Source organism: Salvelinus fontinalis, chromosome 4 (assembly GCF_029448725.1).
Source record: "Salvelinus fontinalis isolate EN_2023a chromosome 4, ASM2944872v1, whole genome shotgun sequence".
NCBI classification, from domain to species: Eukaryota; Metazoa; Chordata; class Actinopteri; order Salmoniformes; family Salmonidae; genus Salvelinus; species Salvelinus fontinalis.
Window position 1 is genome coordinate 30,052,202 of NC_074668.1, and position 13,466 is coordinate 30,065,667.

Below are 13,466 nucleotides of genomic sequence, written 5' to 3' on the forward strand. Positions count from 1 at the left end.
CCACAAAACTATATTATTCCAGATTTTTTGTACATTTACATATGGCTGCCAATAAATACATTTTCAAAAGAGAAATGCCTTAAGCAATACAAACATTTCCTTGGACAGCTAGTGATGAATTTCACTGAGACATCTGCATTTGTAATCATCTAAATCAACAAACATTAATTCCCATGACTGATGTCTGTCTTACATGATACAGGATGGCTATATCCAAACATGGTAGCCTAACAATCAGAGATGCCCTCCCTGAGGATGCTGGGAACTACACATGCCTTGCAACCAATAAGGCTGGAACTGCTAAACAGACTGTGTCTCTCAATTATGCAGGTAGGTAGAGATGTCGTTACAGCCCTAGTCCTACCATAGGTTAAGTGAGACAGCTCTATAAAGGCTATGACAGGTTCTCTCTAGACTAGTTCAACTCAAGATTATCTTCCACTGTTTCCTCAGGCATACATTTTCAGAGTAGGGTCACTATTGTATGGTTTATGTGTTAGAAAACTTTGTTGAGTGCTGTTTGAATGAATTTCTCTCTGATCCATAGTGTTTGGGCTATGTTGTCTAGCTGTGAGTCGAGCTCAGATTGACAGTGGCATATTTCCTCCTGTCTTGCTCAGTGGGTTGAAACTTCCCTGTGTAGGCCTGACAGTCATCAGGAGGTATTTTTAGCCTTGCTGTCAGTGAGTGCTTGACAGAGGGCACACCACTGATGGACCATGGCAGCTTCTCCCTGGAGTGTGCTTGTATTATACTCACTTTTGTCTGGGAGTGTCATTTTGAACAACACTGGACTGTCAAGACACCATCATGCCGGCTCTGGCTGGATGCATCGTCTCATCCTTTCAGCTGTCTCTCTCTCTTGACTACTGAAGCATCTGTCTCTGTCACGTCTCCACTGACGTACAAGGCGTGTGAAATGTCAGACAGCGATACTTCTATTTTTACCTCCTGCCTGGGCCGCTGCCCAGTCAATTTACAAAATTAATTTCACATTACTTTGCTATTCTGATCATGTATAGCATTGTGAACTTGTCTGCCGAATTGGCAGATAATAAACATGTTTTGGTCATGTTTATTATTTAAGCTCTATCTTGGTTCCCCTCCCTACAGAGGAACCCAGTATCTGGGTGGTGAAACAGGTTGTGATGGTAGCAGTTGGAGGTGATGCCACTCTGGCATGCCAAGCAACAGGTGTCCCCCCTCCTCTGGTCAAATGGTCCAAAGGTAAATACTGATCACTGAGTGATTCGTTGTGATGTGATACCTGTTAGGTTGATATTTGCATTCATTAATAAGTCACTGTGTCTGAGTCTAATTTTCTTGTTTTTTTCTCAGGTGATCTACAAGTAGGCTCAGTTCCTTTTTCTGAGCAGGACGTGCATCGTGGGACGCTGCAGATCCGAGGGGTGCAGGAGAAGGATGCCGGGGAGTACAGCTGTGTGGCCAGAAACCCGGCTGGAACCTCCTCTGCTACCGTTATTCTGGAGGTTGGAGGTGAGGGCCTTACTGAATTAATGCTACTTTCAGATAACCAGTAATAATGGCAAGGCATTTCACCCTTTATATAAACCAAGTAGGTGTAATACAGACTGTTTATGTATTTTAAGTAGAGTAGTTATATGTCCTTTTTATACACTATTTGTGTATAGAGAACTTCATGCTGATCTCCCCACTCTTTCTCCCACAGCGGCCCCTCTGTTCTCAGAAACCCCCGTTGACATGATGGCAGATGTGGGGGAGAATGTCACCCTACCCTGTGTCGCCCATGGTTTCCCATTGCCCAAGGTTACCTGGCGTCGAGATGATGGGAGACCGATTCTCACTAACGTAGACAGCAGCGGTAGCCAGGTGCAACTAGAAAAAGGGCATCTCCTGATCCAGAGTGAGTCTTATGTCCCTTTCCCACTATTGTTCTTTACAATATTTCACTATCCCACTATTGCATTCCATACCAAAGCAGCAGGCACCAAAGAGACCAGAACCTCCATTGGCGCCAAGTGTGTGACTGGCACGGCTGACATTCTTTGGGTTCATAAATATTGAAGAGGTGGAGCCCCTCAGATCAGATTCAGTAAACGTTTTCTTAAGAGAGTGAGCGTAACAGGATACAGCTGGCACTGATGAATAAATAGAGCGTCTCCCCTTTCTCCTGCAGTGAAGCAAACTGAGGCACTTTGAGGGCCTTAGAGATCTGACAGAGATTTCCATGTTAAATCAGGGTTGAGTCGAGTTTAACTGTATGATGTGGATATAATATCTTTTGGACCATGACTTTAGCCTTGGCCAGTGAGGGAGGGAGGGAGGGAGGGGGAGAGAGAGAGAGAGAGAGAGAGATTGATATATCCACAGCATAGATCCTCAATATTTATAGGCGGGGTTATTTTTTATTGGCGAGGGAGAAACAGTAGTATTTGCATGGAGAAGTGGACTTCCATCACTCGCCCCGTCTGTGTCTGCATACTGACCTGATTTGCTTAAACGGCAGCAGATGCTTCTGTCTTTACCTGCCGTTGTTTATAGTAAGAGAGTCCAGTGTCCTATTGATTAATGTGTCAGATTCTGCATGTAGGCTAAATATTGTACATGCATGAACCACATCACTCTCACTGTTTACTCTTCACATGGGTTGACATCAGCCATGTAGACGCTGGCAATTTAATCATGTTTCCATCTGTCATCATGTGACAGATGTGATCATCAGATGTGATCAGATGTGATCATCATCATCATCATCATCATCACCACTTCGCCAGCAGCATACCACCCTGCATACCACTGCCGGCTTGCTTCTCAAGCTAAGCAGGGTTGGTCCTGGTCAGTCCCTGGATGGGAGACCAGATGCTGCTGGAAGTGGTGTTGGAGGGCCAGTAGGAGGCACTCTTTCCTCTGGTCTAAAAAATATCCCAATGCCCCAGGGCAGTGATTGGGGACACTGCCCTGTGTAGGGTGCCGTCTTTCGGATGGGACGTTAAACGGGTGTCCTGACTCTCTGAGGTCATTAAAGATCCCATGGCACTTATCGTAAGAGTAGGGGTGTTAACCCCGGTGTCCTGGCTAAATTCCCAATCTGGCCCTCAAACCATCATGGCCACCTAATCATCTCCAGCTTACAATTGGCTCATTCATCCCCCTCCTCTCCCCTGTAACTATTCCCCAGGTCGTTGCTGCAAATGAGAACGTGTTCTCAGTCAACTTACCTGGTAAAATAACGGTAAAATAAATAAAATAAAAAATAAATGTGTTCTAAGTAGAATATACTGTGTAAGACATGTTGTATAGGCAGCTGTACTACTTTGCACCTAATTGTATTCATCAGTTTTCAATTAAACCTAATGACATTATAATTAAACCAAGATAATGCCAGTAAACGGTTGAAACAAAGTTGATGAAAATGAAATCTTGTTCGTATTGCCTTGTCAACTCTAAATACAGTACTTCCACATGTTACCTTTCTCATACTGAGGTTTGCATGGAGATATATTTCCATCCTATAGAGTGCAATCTGTATATATCTTTGGTTATGATAACAGTATTCTCCCCCCGCTATACATTGGTCCACAGGTGTCTGGTTGGATGATGAAGGCGTGTATGTCTGTGAGGCCAAGAACCAGTTTGGAACCATCAGGACTGAGGCCAGAGTCAGTGTCAGTGGACTGGGTATGAACTAGTGTTTGTGTTCAGTCTTACCTTTCTCTGCTGATAGATAACACTAGTATCCATTGCTTCCTCTCCCCATAATAGTTTCAGTTTGATCCTTCATTATTTTTTCTACTGCTGCTTTGTATCTCTGTCTGTCTGCTCATGTAACAATATCCCCCCGCTTTGTCCAACAGAGCCCCCTTTTTTGGCACATGGTGCACCAGTCATCACCACTGGGATTGGTCAGTCTCTGAGCATTCCCTGCATGCTATTGGATGGAATACCCCTGCCAGAGAGACACTGGACCCACAATGGAAATGAAGTGAGGATGACCTGGCCCAAATAATCTTACAATCTTACTACCTCTTGCAATGTGTGTGTACCATTGTCTAATTGAATCCATTGCTGTTCCCTAGCTGCGGCTGAGTGGCAGGACATTCCTGAGGAGTGATGGCAGCCTGTACATAGAGAGGGCACTCCCAGAGGATGCTGGGACGTATGTTTGCACTGCGGTGAACATAGCGGGGTCGGTCAACATATCTGTCAGCCTGGAAGTCCACGGTGAGAGGAGAAACGATTTACAGTATGGTCAATACAGGGCTATAGCAGATCCTCTAGTGTCATGCAGGTTGACGTTTATTGAGGGGAACGGAGGAACTAGATGAGCTAGCTGCAAAGTCAAAATTGGCTGCATCGTAGAAATGCATGAAAACAATAAGTTGATTTTTGGTCTTAATTTAAGGTTAGGGTTAGGCATTAGGGTTAGCAGTGTAGTTAAGGTTAGGGTTAGGGTTAGGTTTAAAACCAGAATTCATGACTTTGTGGCTGTGCCAGCTAGTGACCACTCTGCAGAGCTGCCTCCAGTACATGAGTCATCCCAACAAATGCCAACCTGTTATAGTCATGGGGTCATTTAATGATCTTAAGAACATGCTGACTATTAGTATGGGAAAACATCCTCTGAGTAACTTGAGCACCCTGCAGTGTTATAGTTAAGACTGCATACATTGATGAACAGTCACTTTGTCCATAGACAATAATGACAGACACACACACAGATTAGGGTTCATCAACAAGTTGTAATGAAGAAATGCCTTGAAGGCTGATGCTGTGAGCTAAATCCAGGGATAATTCTGCCTCCATGGTTGTCCATGCTCAGTCGACAGCTGTACTTGTGACCTACTTTTCCAGTGCCCCCAGAGATCAGCGCTGGTCCATACCACTACATAGCCAATGAGGGTGTGGCCATCACCCTGTCATGTGAGTCCAGTGGAGTTCCCAAGCCAACTATTGTCTGGTCCAAGGTAGGATGTTATGCTTTCTGCTCGGAAGCAATTTTTTCTCTAATGATGGTTTTGGCTCCATCTCTCGAAACACATATGACAAATGGCCCGTGACAAATCATGTAATTTAGCACAAGGGAATCTAGAGGATATTATAATCACAGCCCATCTGTTTTAAAATGAATGGCAACTAACATCATGTTAATAACCTTTAAACTAACGTAACACTTGTTTATATATTATACGGCTGCCTGTGTTAAGGAACGTTTTTTCATAGCCTTGTTCCATACATTCTCAGATTAGTGCACTAGAGTGAACTAAATGTATATTCTTGTCAGATGAAAGGTAGTCTGCAAAAGCCATATTGTGTTCAAAAGGGAAGTGTGTGTGCGTGTGTGTGTGTGTGTGTGTGTGAGTGTGAGTGTGAGTGTGAGAGAGAGAGAGAGAGAGAGAGAGAGAGAGAGAGAGAGAGAGAGAGAGAGAGAGAGAGAGAGAGAGAGAGAGAGAGAGAGAGAGAGAGAGAGAGAGAGAGAGAGAGAGAGGAGAGAGAGAGAGAGAGAGAGAGAGAGAGAGAGAGAGAGAGAGAGAGAGAGAGAGAGAGAGAGAGAGAGCATCTATTTAGTTTAATTTGGGAAGGGGGCTCGGCTCTGTAATTATAGCAGGCATCAGAAGTGAAGTTGGGTTATGAACCTTTGGCCTAGATACAGTGGGGAGAACAAGTATTTGATACACTACCGATTTTGCAGGTTTTCCTGCTTACAAAGCATGTAGAGGTCTGTAATTTTTATCATAGGTACACTTCAACTGTGAGAGACAGAATCTAAAACAAAAATCCAGAAAATCACATTTTTAAGTAATTCATTTGCATTTTATTGCATGACATAAGTATTTGATCACCTACCAACCAGTAAGAATTCCGGCTCTCACAGACCTGTTCGTTTTTCTTTAAGAAGCCCTTTTGTTCTCCACTCATTACCTGTATTAACTGCACCTGTTTGAACTCGTTACCTGTATAAAAGACACATGTCCACACACTCAATCAAACAGACTCCAACCTCTCCACAATGGCCAAGACCAGAGAGCTGTGTAAGGACATCAGGGATAAAATTGTAGACCTGCACAAGGCTGGGATGGGCTACAGGACAATAGGCAAGCAGCTTGGTGAGAAGGCAACAACTGTTGGTGCAATTATTAGAAAATGGAAGAAGTTCAAGATGACGGTCAATCACCCTCGGTCTGGGGCTCCATACAAGATCTCACCTCGTGGGGCATCAATGATCATGAGGAAGGTGAGAGATCAGCCCAGAACTACACGGCAGGACCTGGTCAATGACCTGAAGAGAGCTGGGACCACAGTCTCAAAGAAAACCATTAGTAACACACTACGCCGTCATGGATTCAAATCCTGCAGCGCACGCAAGGTCCCCTTGCTCAAGCCAGCGCATGTCCAGGCCCGTCTGAAGTTTGCCAATGACCATCTGGATGATCCAGAGGAGGAATGGGAGAAGGTCATGTGGTCTGATGAGACAAAAATAGCTTTTTGGTCTAAACTCCACTCGTCGTGTTTGGAGGAAGAAGAAGGATGAGTACAACCCCAAGAACACCATCCCAACCGTGAAGCATGGAGGTGGAAACATCATTCTTTGGGGATGCTTTTCTGCAAAGGGGACAGGACGACTGCACCGTATTGAGGGGAAGATGGATGGGGCCATGTATGACAGCATGACAACGACCCGAAACACACAGCCAGGGCAACTAAGGAGTGGCTCTGTAAGAAGCATCTCAAGGTCCTGGAGTGGCCTAGCCAGTCTCCAGACCTGAACCCAATAGAACATCTTTGGAGGGAGCTGAAAGTCCGTATTGCCCAGCGACAACCCCGAAACCTGAAGGATCTGGAGAAGGTCTGTATGGAGGAGTGGGCCAAAATCCCTGCTGCAGTGTGTGCAAACCTGGTAAAGAACTACAGGAAACGTATGATCTCTGTAATTGCAAACAAAGGTTTCTGTACCAAATATGAAGTTCTGCTTTTCTGATGTATCAAATACTTATGTCATGCAATAAAATGCAAATTAATAACTTAAAAATCATACAATGTGATTTTCTGGATTTTTGTTTTAGATTCATCTCTCACAGTTGAAATGTACCTATGATAAAAAAAAATACAGACCTCTACATGCTTTGTAAGTAGGAAAACCTGCAAAATCGGCAGTGTATCAAATACTTGTCCTCCCCACTGTATGTGTCCCAGTGCAGTTGAATGTGTATCTGGGCCCGGGCCTCATTCTGCCTGCTCTGCCCCCAGGGAAGGGAGCCCCTACCCAGGGACATGTCCTCTGCCCAGTCAGACAATGATGGTTACCTCCACATCCTCAACCCCACTGCAGAGGATGCAGGCATATACATCTGCACAGCCACCAGTGCAGTGGGCTACGCCAGCCGTGAGATCCAGCTTAGTGTCAACAGTAAGCGCTGCAAATGTACTTACTGCAAAGGCTGTCCAGTGCCTGCAATGTCAATGGCCTCTCTTCAAAGTGTTTCATTGATAGAAGTACTGTGTAAAATATGTAATGTTTACTTTTCCCCCAGCCAAGCCTAAGATCGTAGGTGTGAGCAGTCAGGAGAACACAGTTAAGATGGCTGCCGAAGTGGGCTCTGAGGTCATCCTCCCCTGTGAGGTCCAGGGCAGTCCCTCTCCCCTGGTCACATGGAGCAGGAACGGCCAGCCCATCCCTCCAGTCACTGCCTGGTAAGAGGAAGTCCCATCTCCTAGTACTGGTCACATAAGAGTATAGCAGTGAAAATGTTAAATAGGCAATAAAGGGCAAGTTTCTCACCATACCAAGGCGATTACCTTACCCCTGACTTAACTAACCAACTCCTTTTACAAGGGATGTTGATTGAAGCCGGCTGCTATACAAAGCAGCCATTAACGGTTGAGTAATAACAACTTCTCTGAAGAATAACATCTGGTTCCACACATGACTCTCTCATGCCTGGGTCTGTGGTCGCTCGGTACAGACTTCACTGTCTGGTGGTGTCTGTCTGTAGGGCACAGATTAGAGACTTACTGGCCATGACCTGTCCCTGGAGGAACTGAGCAACAGTGTTGAAAGCTATGGTTGTGGTAGAATGAGGATGATTCATGTGGAGCCAGGAAGGAGAGAGGAGGGGTGTGCTGACAGGAAGAAGGGAGGAACACTGACGGAAGAAGAGACAGAAGTAAAGCCTGTTTGACGTTTGGCTCCCCTGTGGATCTCTTGCCATAAAAGAGCATGTTGACTCTCTACCAGCCCTGGCTGTCTGATGAGAATAACACACATCCACCAACAACCCTCTTAGCCCTCAGCCAAGCCACAGGAGCGGACAGATGCATTCTCTCCATCCGGCAGTCTATTTACCCCCCATCCCCTGGCCCAGCCGGTGTGAGCAGGGGGAGCTGATTGTTGGAATAACTCAGTCAGTGGGTGTTCTGAGTGTCTGCTGCCGTAACCCTGTTCTCTTCCACCTCCTCCACCACAATCCCCAGTGCTGTATACAGAGAGAGCTAGCACAGCTGGAGAGGAGAGGAGCACTAGCCCACACTGTGTCAGTTAGGGTGGCTAGGGAGCTGCACTCAGACCCCTCTAGCTCAATTTGTCCCAGTCAGCCTGTGTACACAGATGAGTGTACACCACAGTGGGTAGTGATGTGGGGAGATGGATGGGACTGTGATTTGGGTCCATGTCTCCAGTGTGTGCTCGGCTCCCTGCTCTCTGCTAAGGTGACTTAGACACTGACTGCTGAGCCAGTCATTCTGTTTCAATGATGCATGCTACTGGTTGGGTTTGAAGCAGTAGGGGAGCAGAGTGGTACGGCAACATGTGCAGTGTTGAAGAGGAGTCTGTGGTTGCAGATCGTTTTCACTTAAGCAAACTACATTTGAGTTGCTTAGCAGACACACTTATCCCAAATAAATCTCAGAGCACTGTTTATATTTGTGCATATAATCAATTTCTGCAGCTGGGTAGGTACTAAAGCAAATAGTTATGACATTCTGCTGGGGATTTCAGTTCAGTTGAGAAGTTTAGTTACTATTGTGCAATATGAATGGTATTACAACAGCCAGAACTACACAGGCATGCACGGTCACATGTATACACACACTCACATATATACACAGAAACACCTACAGGGTTGCACATATGCAGTGTGACTCCTGACAGTGTTATCCCAGCTTGACCTCTGACCTCTTTCCATGTCCAGGTTCACCGTGCTGCCGTCTGGCTCTCTGAAGATCACTGATGTTCGACTGGTTGATAGTAAACTTTATACTTGCTCAGCAAAAAACCCAGCAGGCAACGTGTCTATCAACTACAATTTACACATACAAGGTACCTCCTTATGGATAGTCATGTTGTACAGCCTGTTTCACTTCACTGTTCAAGATGCTGTCGTGCATCTAAGACCCAAAATGCTAAACAGGCAGATAGATATCATGAGAAACAAACCTTGTTTGTTTGTTTCCAAGCTAAGCCCAAGATCCAGGCAGCTCCGTCCCTGCTGAAGGCTCTGATAGGCCAGACAGTGGTTCTGCCATGTGTGGTTCAGGGGGAGCCCAGCCCTGAGATCAGCTGGTTCCACGACGGACGTCCTGTCTGGGCCAGGGACACTGCAGCCCTCAAGATCCACAGGGCCAGCCTCACTGACCAGGGCATCTACAGCTGTGTGGCCAAGAACACTGCTGGACAGGACACCATGGAGGTCAAACTGGAGGTGCTAGGTGGGTCTCTAACTTGAGGGGTCTGATTGATCAATGTGATGCAGCTTTTCTCTTTCCAAATACTGTACACCCATGTATCCTTTTGTCAGCTGATAACACCCCTTACCATCAGCACTGAAAACTAACTGAGCCAAACCATTACATGTTAAAAGAAGTTCACACAGCAAGAACTGTAATATTCTAGGTAGAGCAGATACCTCCAGGTTTACATGAGAGTGGTGCTGAGCGATTAACCAACATTTAAACAACTAATTGACTGACTCCGGTTCAACTATTTGAATTCCATTTGTTCGTTTTTTTTCCTTCTGTGAGCTCAATGCACACATTGCAGTTTCTCTAGAGATAAATCAAATAAAGCCCGAACTGTGCGATGTAGTAGGGAGTTGTAGTTTCCAACAGGCCAATATTCTAGATAATTTAGCGCAGAAAATGGGGTAATTAACTACAATCAAATCAAATGTTATTGGTCACCTAAACATATTTAGCAGATGTTATTGCGAGTGTAGCGAAATGCTTGTGTTCCTAACTCCAACAGTGCAGTAGTATCTAACAATTCACAACAATTCATACATTTAAAAGTAAAATATTGGAATTAAGAAATATATAAATATTAGGACGAGCAATGTCGGAGTGACATTGACTAAAATACAGCAGAATAGAATACAGTATATACATATGAGATGAGTAAAGCAGTATGTAAACATGAAACATGATGTAAACATGATTAAAATGACCATAATCCATTGTGCAGCTACTTGTCACCTCTGTTTCTTTTACGCCTGCTACATAAAAGAGACAGTAGAATGCACGATCGAGAGAGATAGAGAGCAGTTGCTTCGCGAGGTATTTCTACCTGGAAATACATGATCTAAGTGATTGATAATTGGTATGACTTACTTTCTTTGAAGAACTACTCAAATTGTGATTTTGTCAGATAGTATAGGCAGCAGCTCTATAGAGAGATGATGACTTTGAATTAAATAATAAAGTCATCAAATAAAACAAATGTAATATACATAATTTAAATATAGTAAAGTCATGTAATGTGAACAAATGATGGTTAATAGGCCTAAGTGGTAAGCAGTCACTATCATCATGGGACTTTTATTCATTGTTTTGTTCTGTGTTACAGCATTCAACCCATGTAATGCATACTGCTTTATGTAAAAAAAAAAATAATAATCTAAATGTGAAACCGTGATATTTAAAAAAAAATAATGGGACCAAAACCGACTCCACTTCAAAAAGCACTAATCGCTCAGCACTACATGAGAGAGAAATCTGTCCCAGTTGAAAGACAGAATAGACAAGGACAGTAGTCTTTAGAGGGGCTTTCTCTGGAAGCAGCACCATAGTCAGAGTGCAAGCAGCCCTATAAACCCCATTCTATTTGACCAGTGCATGGATCAGTCTGTTAATGTTAGGGGGTTGATTGGGGTGCTCTTTGACCTTAGAGATCAGCTTTAGCAGAGGGAAGGATTAGAGGAAGCCAGAGCTGGAGGTTAACGAGTGAGTATGGGTTATAGGAGACATGACTCACATTGGCACAGGCCAAAAGCACATCTTCACCCTACCCCTAGGATTAACCCTCACACTGTCTTACCCTAATGCTGCTCTACCAGAACCTTCAAACAAAAATTAAGACCATATCTTATAAAAATCTCAACCTAACTTTTACACTTATGATTAGAGTAGCCCTTGTGGATTTATATAACTCATGATGCTAAATAAACCCTTTACATTATACATACAAAAGTATGTGGACACCCCTTCAAATTAGTGGATTCAGCTATTTCAGCCACACCCGTTGCTGACAGGTGTATACAATCTAGCACACAGCCATGCAATCTCCATAGACAAACATTGGCAGTAGAATGGCCTTACTGAAGAACTCAGTGACTTTCCTTTCCAATAAGTCAGTTCGTCACATTTCTGCCCCGCTAGAGCTGCCCAGGTCAACTGTAAGTGCTGTTATTGTGAAGTGGAAATGGCTAGGAGCAACAATGGCTCATCTGCGAAGTGGTAGGCCACAGAACGGGACCGCCTAGTGCTGAAGCGCGAGCTCCAAACTGCCTCTGGAAGCAACGTCAGCACAATAACTGTTCTTTTGGGTTTTCATGGACGAGCAGCCGCACACAAGCCTAAGATCACCATGTGCAATGCCAAACGTTGGCTGGAGTGGTGTAAAGCTCGCCGCTATTGGATTCTGGAGCAGTGGAAATGTGTTTTCTGGAGTGATGAATCATAATTCAGCATCTGGCAGTCCGACAATGAATCTGTGTTTGGAGGATACCAGGAGAACGCTACCTGCCCCAATGCATAGTGGCAACTGTAAAATCTGCTGGAGGAGGATAAATAAAATCCACAAAAATATACACACGCCAATAACAGAAAAACAAGCCCGCACAAAAGCCGGCGGGCCTACCGGGTTTATATAGCCCAAAACCAAAACCCAAACAAGAAACAGGTGCACTAATCAGACAACACTAAATGAAACAGAAAAGAGGATTGGTGGCAGCTAGTAGGCCGGCGACGACGACCGCCGAGCGCCGCCCGAACAGGAAGAGGCACCATCTTCGGCGGGATTCGTGACACTAGAGCTGTTTCTCATGGTTCAGCCTAGGCCCCTTAGTTCCAGTGAAGGGAAATCCTAACGCTACAGCATACAATGACATTCTAGACAATTCTGTGCTTCCAACTTCGTGGCAACAGTTTGGTGAAGCCCCTTTCCTTTTCCAGCATGACAATGCGCCTGTGCACAAAGCGAGGTCCAAATAGAAATGGTTTGTTGAGATTGGTGTGGAAGAACTTGACTGGCCTGCACAGAGCCCTGACCTCAACCCCATCGAACACCTTTGGGATGAATTGGAACGCTGACTGCGAGCCAGTGGTCAGTGCCCAACCTCACTAATGCTCTTGTGACTGAATGGAAGTCCCTGCAGCAATGTTCCAACATCTAGTGGAACGCCTCCCCAGAAGAGTGGAGGCTGTTATAGCAGCAAAGGGGGGACCAACTCCATATTAATTCCCATGATTTTGGAATGAGATGTTTGACGAGCAGGTGTCCACATACTTTTGGTCATACAGTGTATCTCATTCCCTGTGTTGTCATAATGCTCTGTCCTTTATCGGTTCCACAGAGGCCCCGTCCTTCGCAGAGGCTGGAGATGCCATCATGGAGAAAGTGTCTAACAGCAAGGTCACCATTCCCTGCCCTGCTGAAGGTAGGATAAGATTTATGATGTAGAGTATGTCCGTTTTACGGGAAACAGATACACGCTAGAGGGAAACATACAGTGCAAGTCTGGTGTCTGGTGGCTCCATATGAAATGTAGGACAAAGGTGTGGACTTATCTAGCTACCTTCAAAGCATTGCTCTGCTATTTCCAGAGGCTTTCATTAGTCTGTGGAAACAATTGTGTGTTTCAATAACCCTGCTATCCTAATGTTGTGCTTTCATTCATTTGCATACTGTTTCTTCTCTATTTTAGCATCTTGGCAAAGGGGGAGGTAGCACTCAGCATGGCTGAGAAAGGGTGTGTGTGTGTGCATTATTTCTTATGCGTGGGCCCATTGAGCTTCTTCTTGACAGGGCACTTAAATAGGTGTTGTTTGTATGGAGCCGTGCCATGGTAACGGGGCATGTTTGAGAAGGTGAGGAGTAGGCTAATGCGGACACACCAACAGCTGGAACATCATTCTCCCTGTTCCCTCAGCGGGCCACATCTGCTTTCCTCTCCGCTCTGCGAGGGGGCCTGCTGGGAGAGGAATCCTAATTACAG

The 13,466-nt window shown here is 45.0% G+C and overlaps 1 protein-coding gene across 1 annotated transcript in view; it reads left to right on the forward strand.

Annotated features, from left to right (window-relative positions):
- The window catches only part of hmcn2 (hemicentin 2), a 69,877-nt gene that overhangs the window by 15,320 nt on the left and 41,091 nt on the right, over positions 1-13,466 (forward strand). Inside the window, exons 13-25 of the mRNA XM_055919608.1 lie at positions 203-330; positions 1,114-1,227; positions 1,339-1,497; positions 1,691-1,885; positions 3,565-3,660; positions 3,837-3,964; positions 4,059-4,203; positions 4,834-4,946; positions 7,228-7,387; positions 7,512-7,671; positions 9,168-9,295; positions 9,433-9,684; positions 12,825-12,908. Coding sequence (XP_055775583.1) covers positions 203-330; positions 1,114-1,227; positions 1,339-1,497; positions 1,691-1,885; positions 3,565-3,660; positions 3,837-3,964; positions 4,059-4,203; positions 4,834-4,946; positions 7,228-7,387; positions 7,512-7,671; positions 9,168-9,295; positions 9,433-9,684; positions 12,825-12,908 — 1,862 coding nt within the window. The remainder of the gene's footprint in view (positions 1-202; positions 331-1,113; positions 1,228-1,338; positions 1,498-1,690; positions 1,886-3,564; positions 3,661-3,836; positions 3,965-4,058; positions 4,204-4,833; positions 4,947-7,227; positions 7,388-7,511; positions 7,672-9,167; positions 9,296-9,432; positions 9,685-12,824; positions 12,909-13,466) is intronic.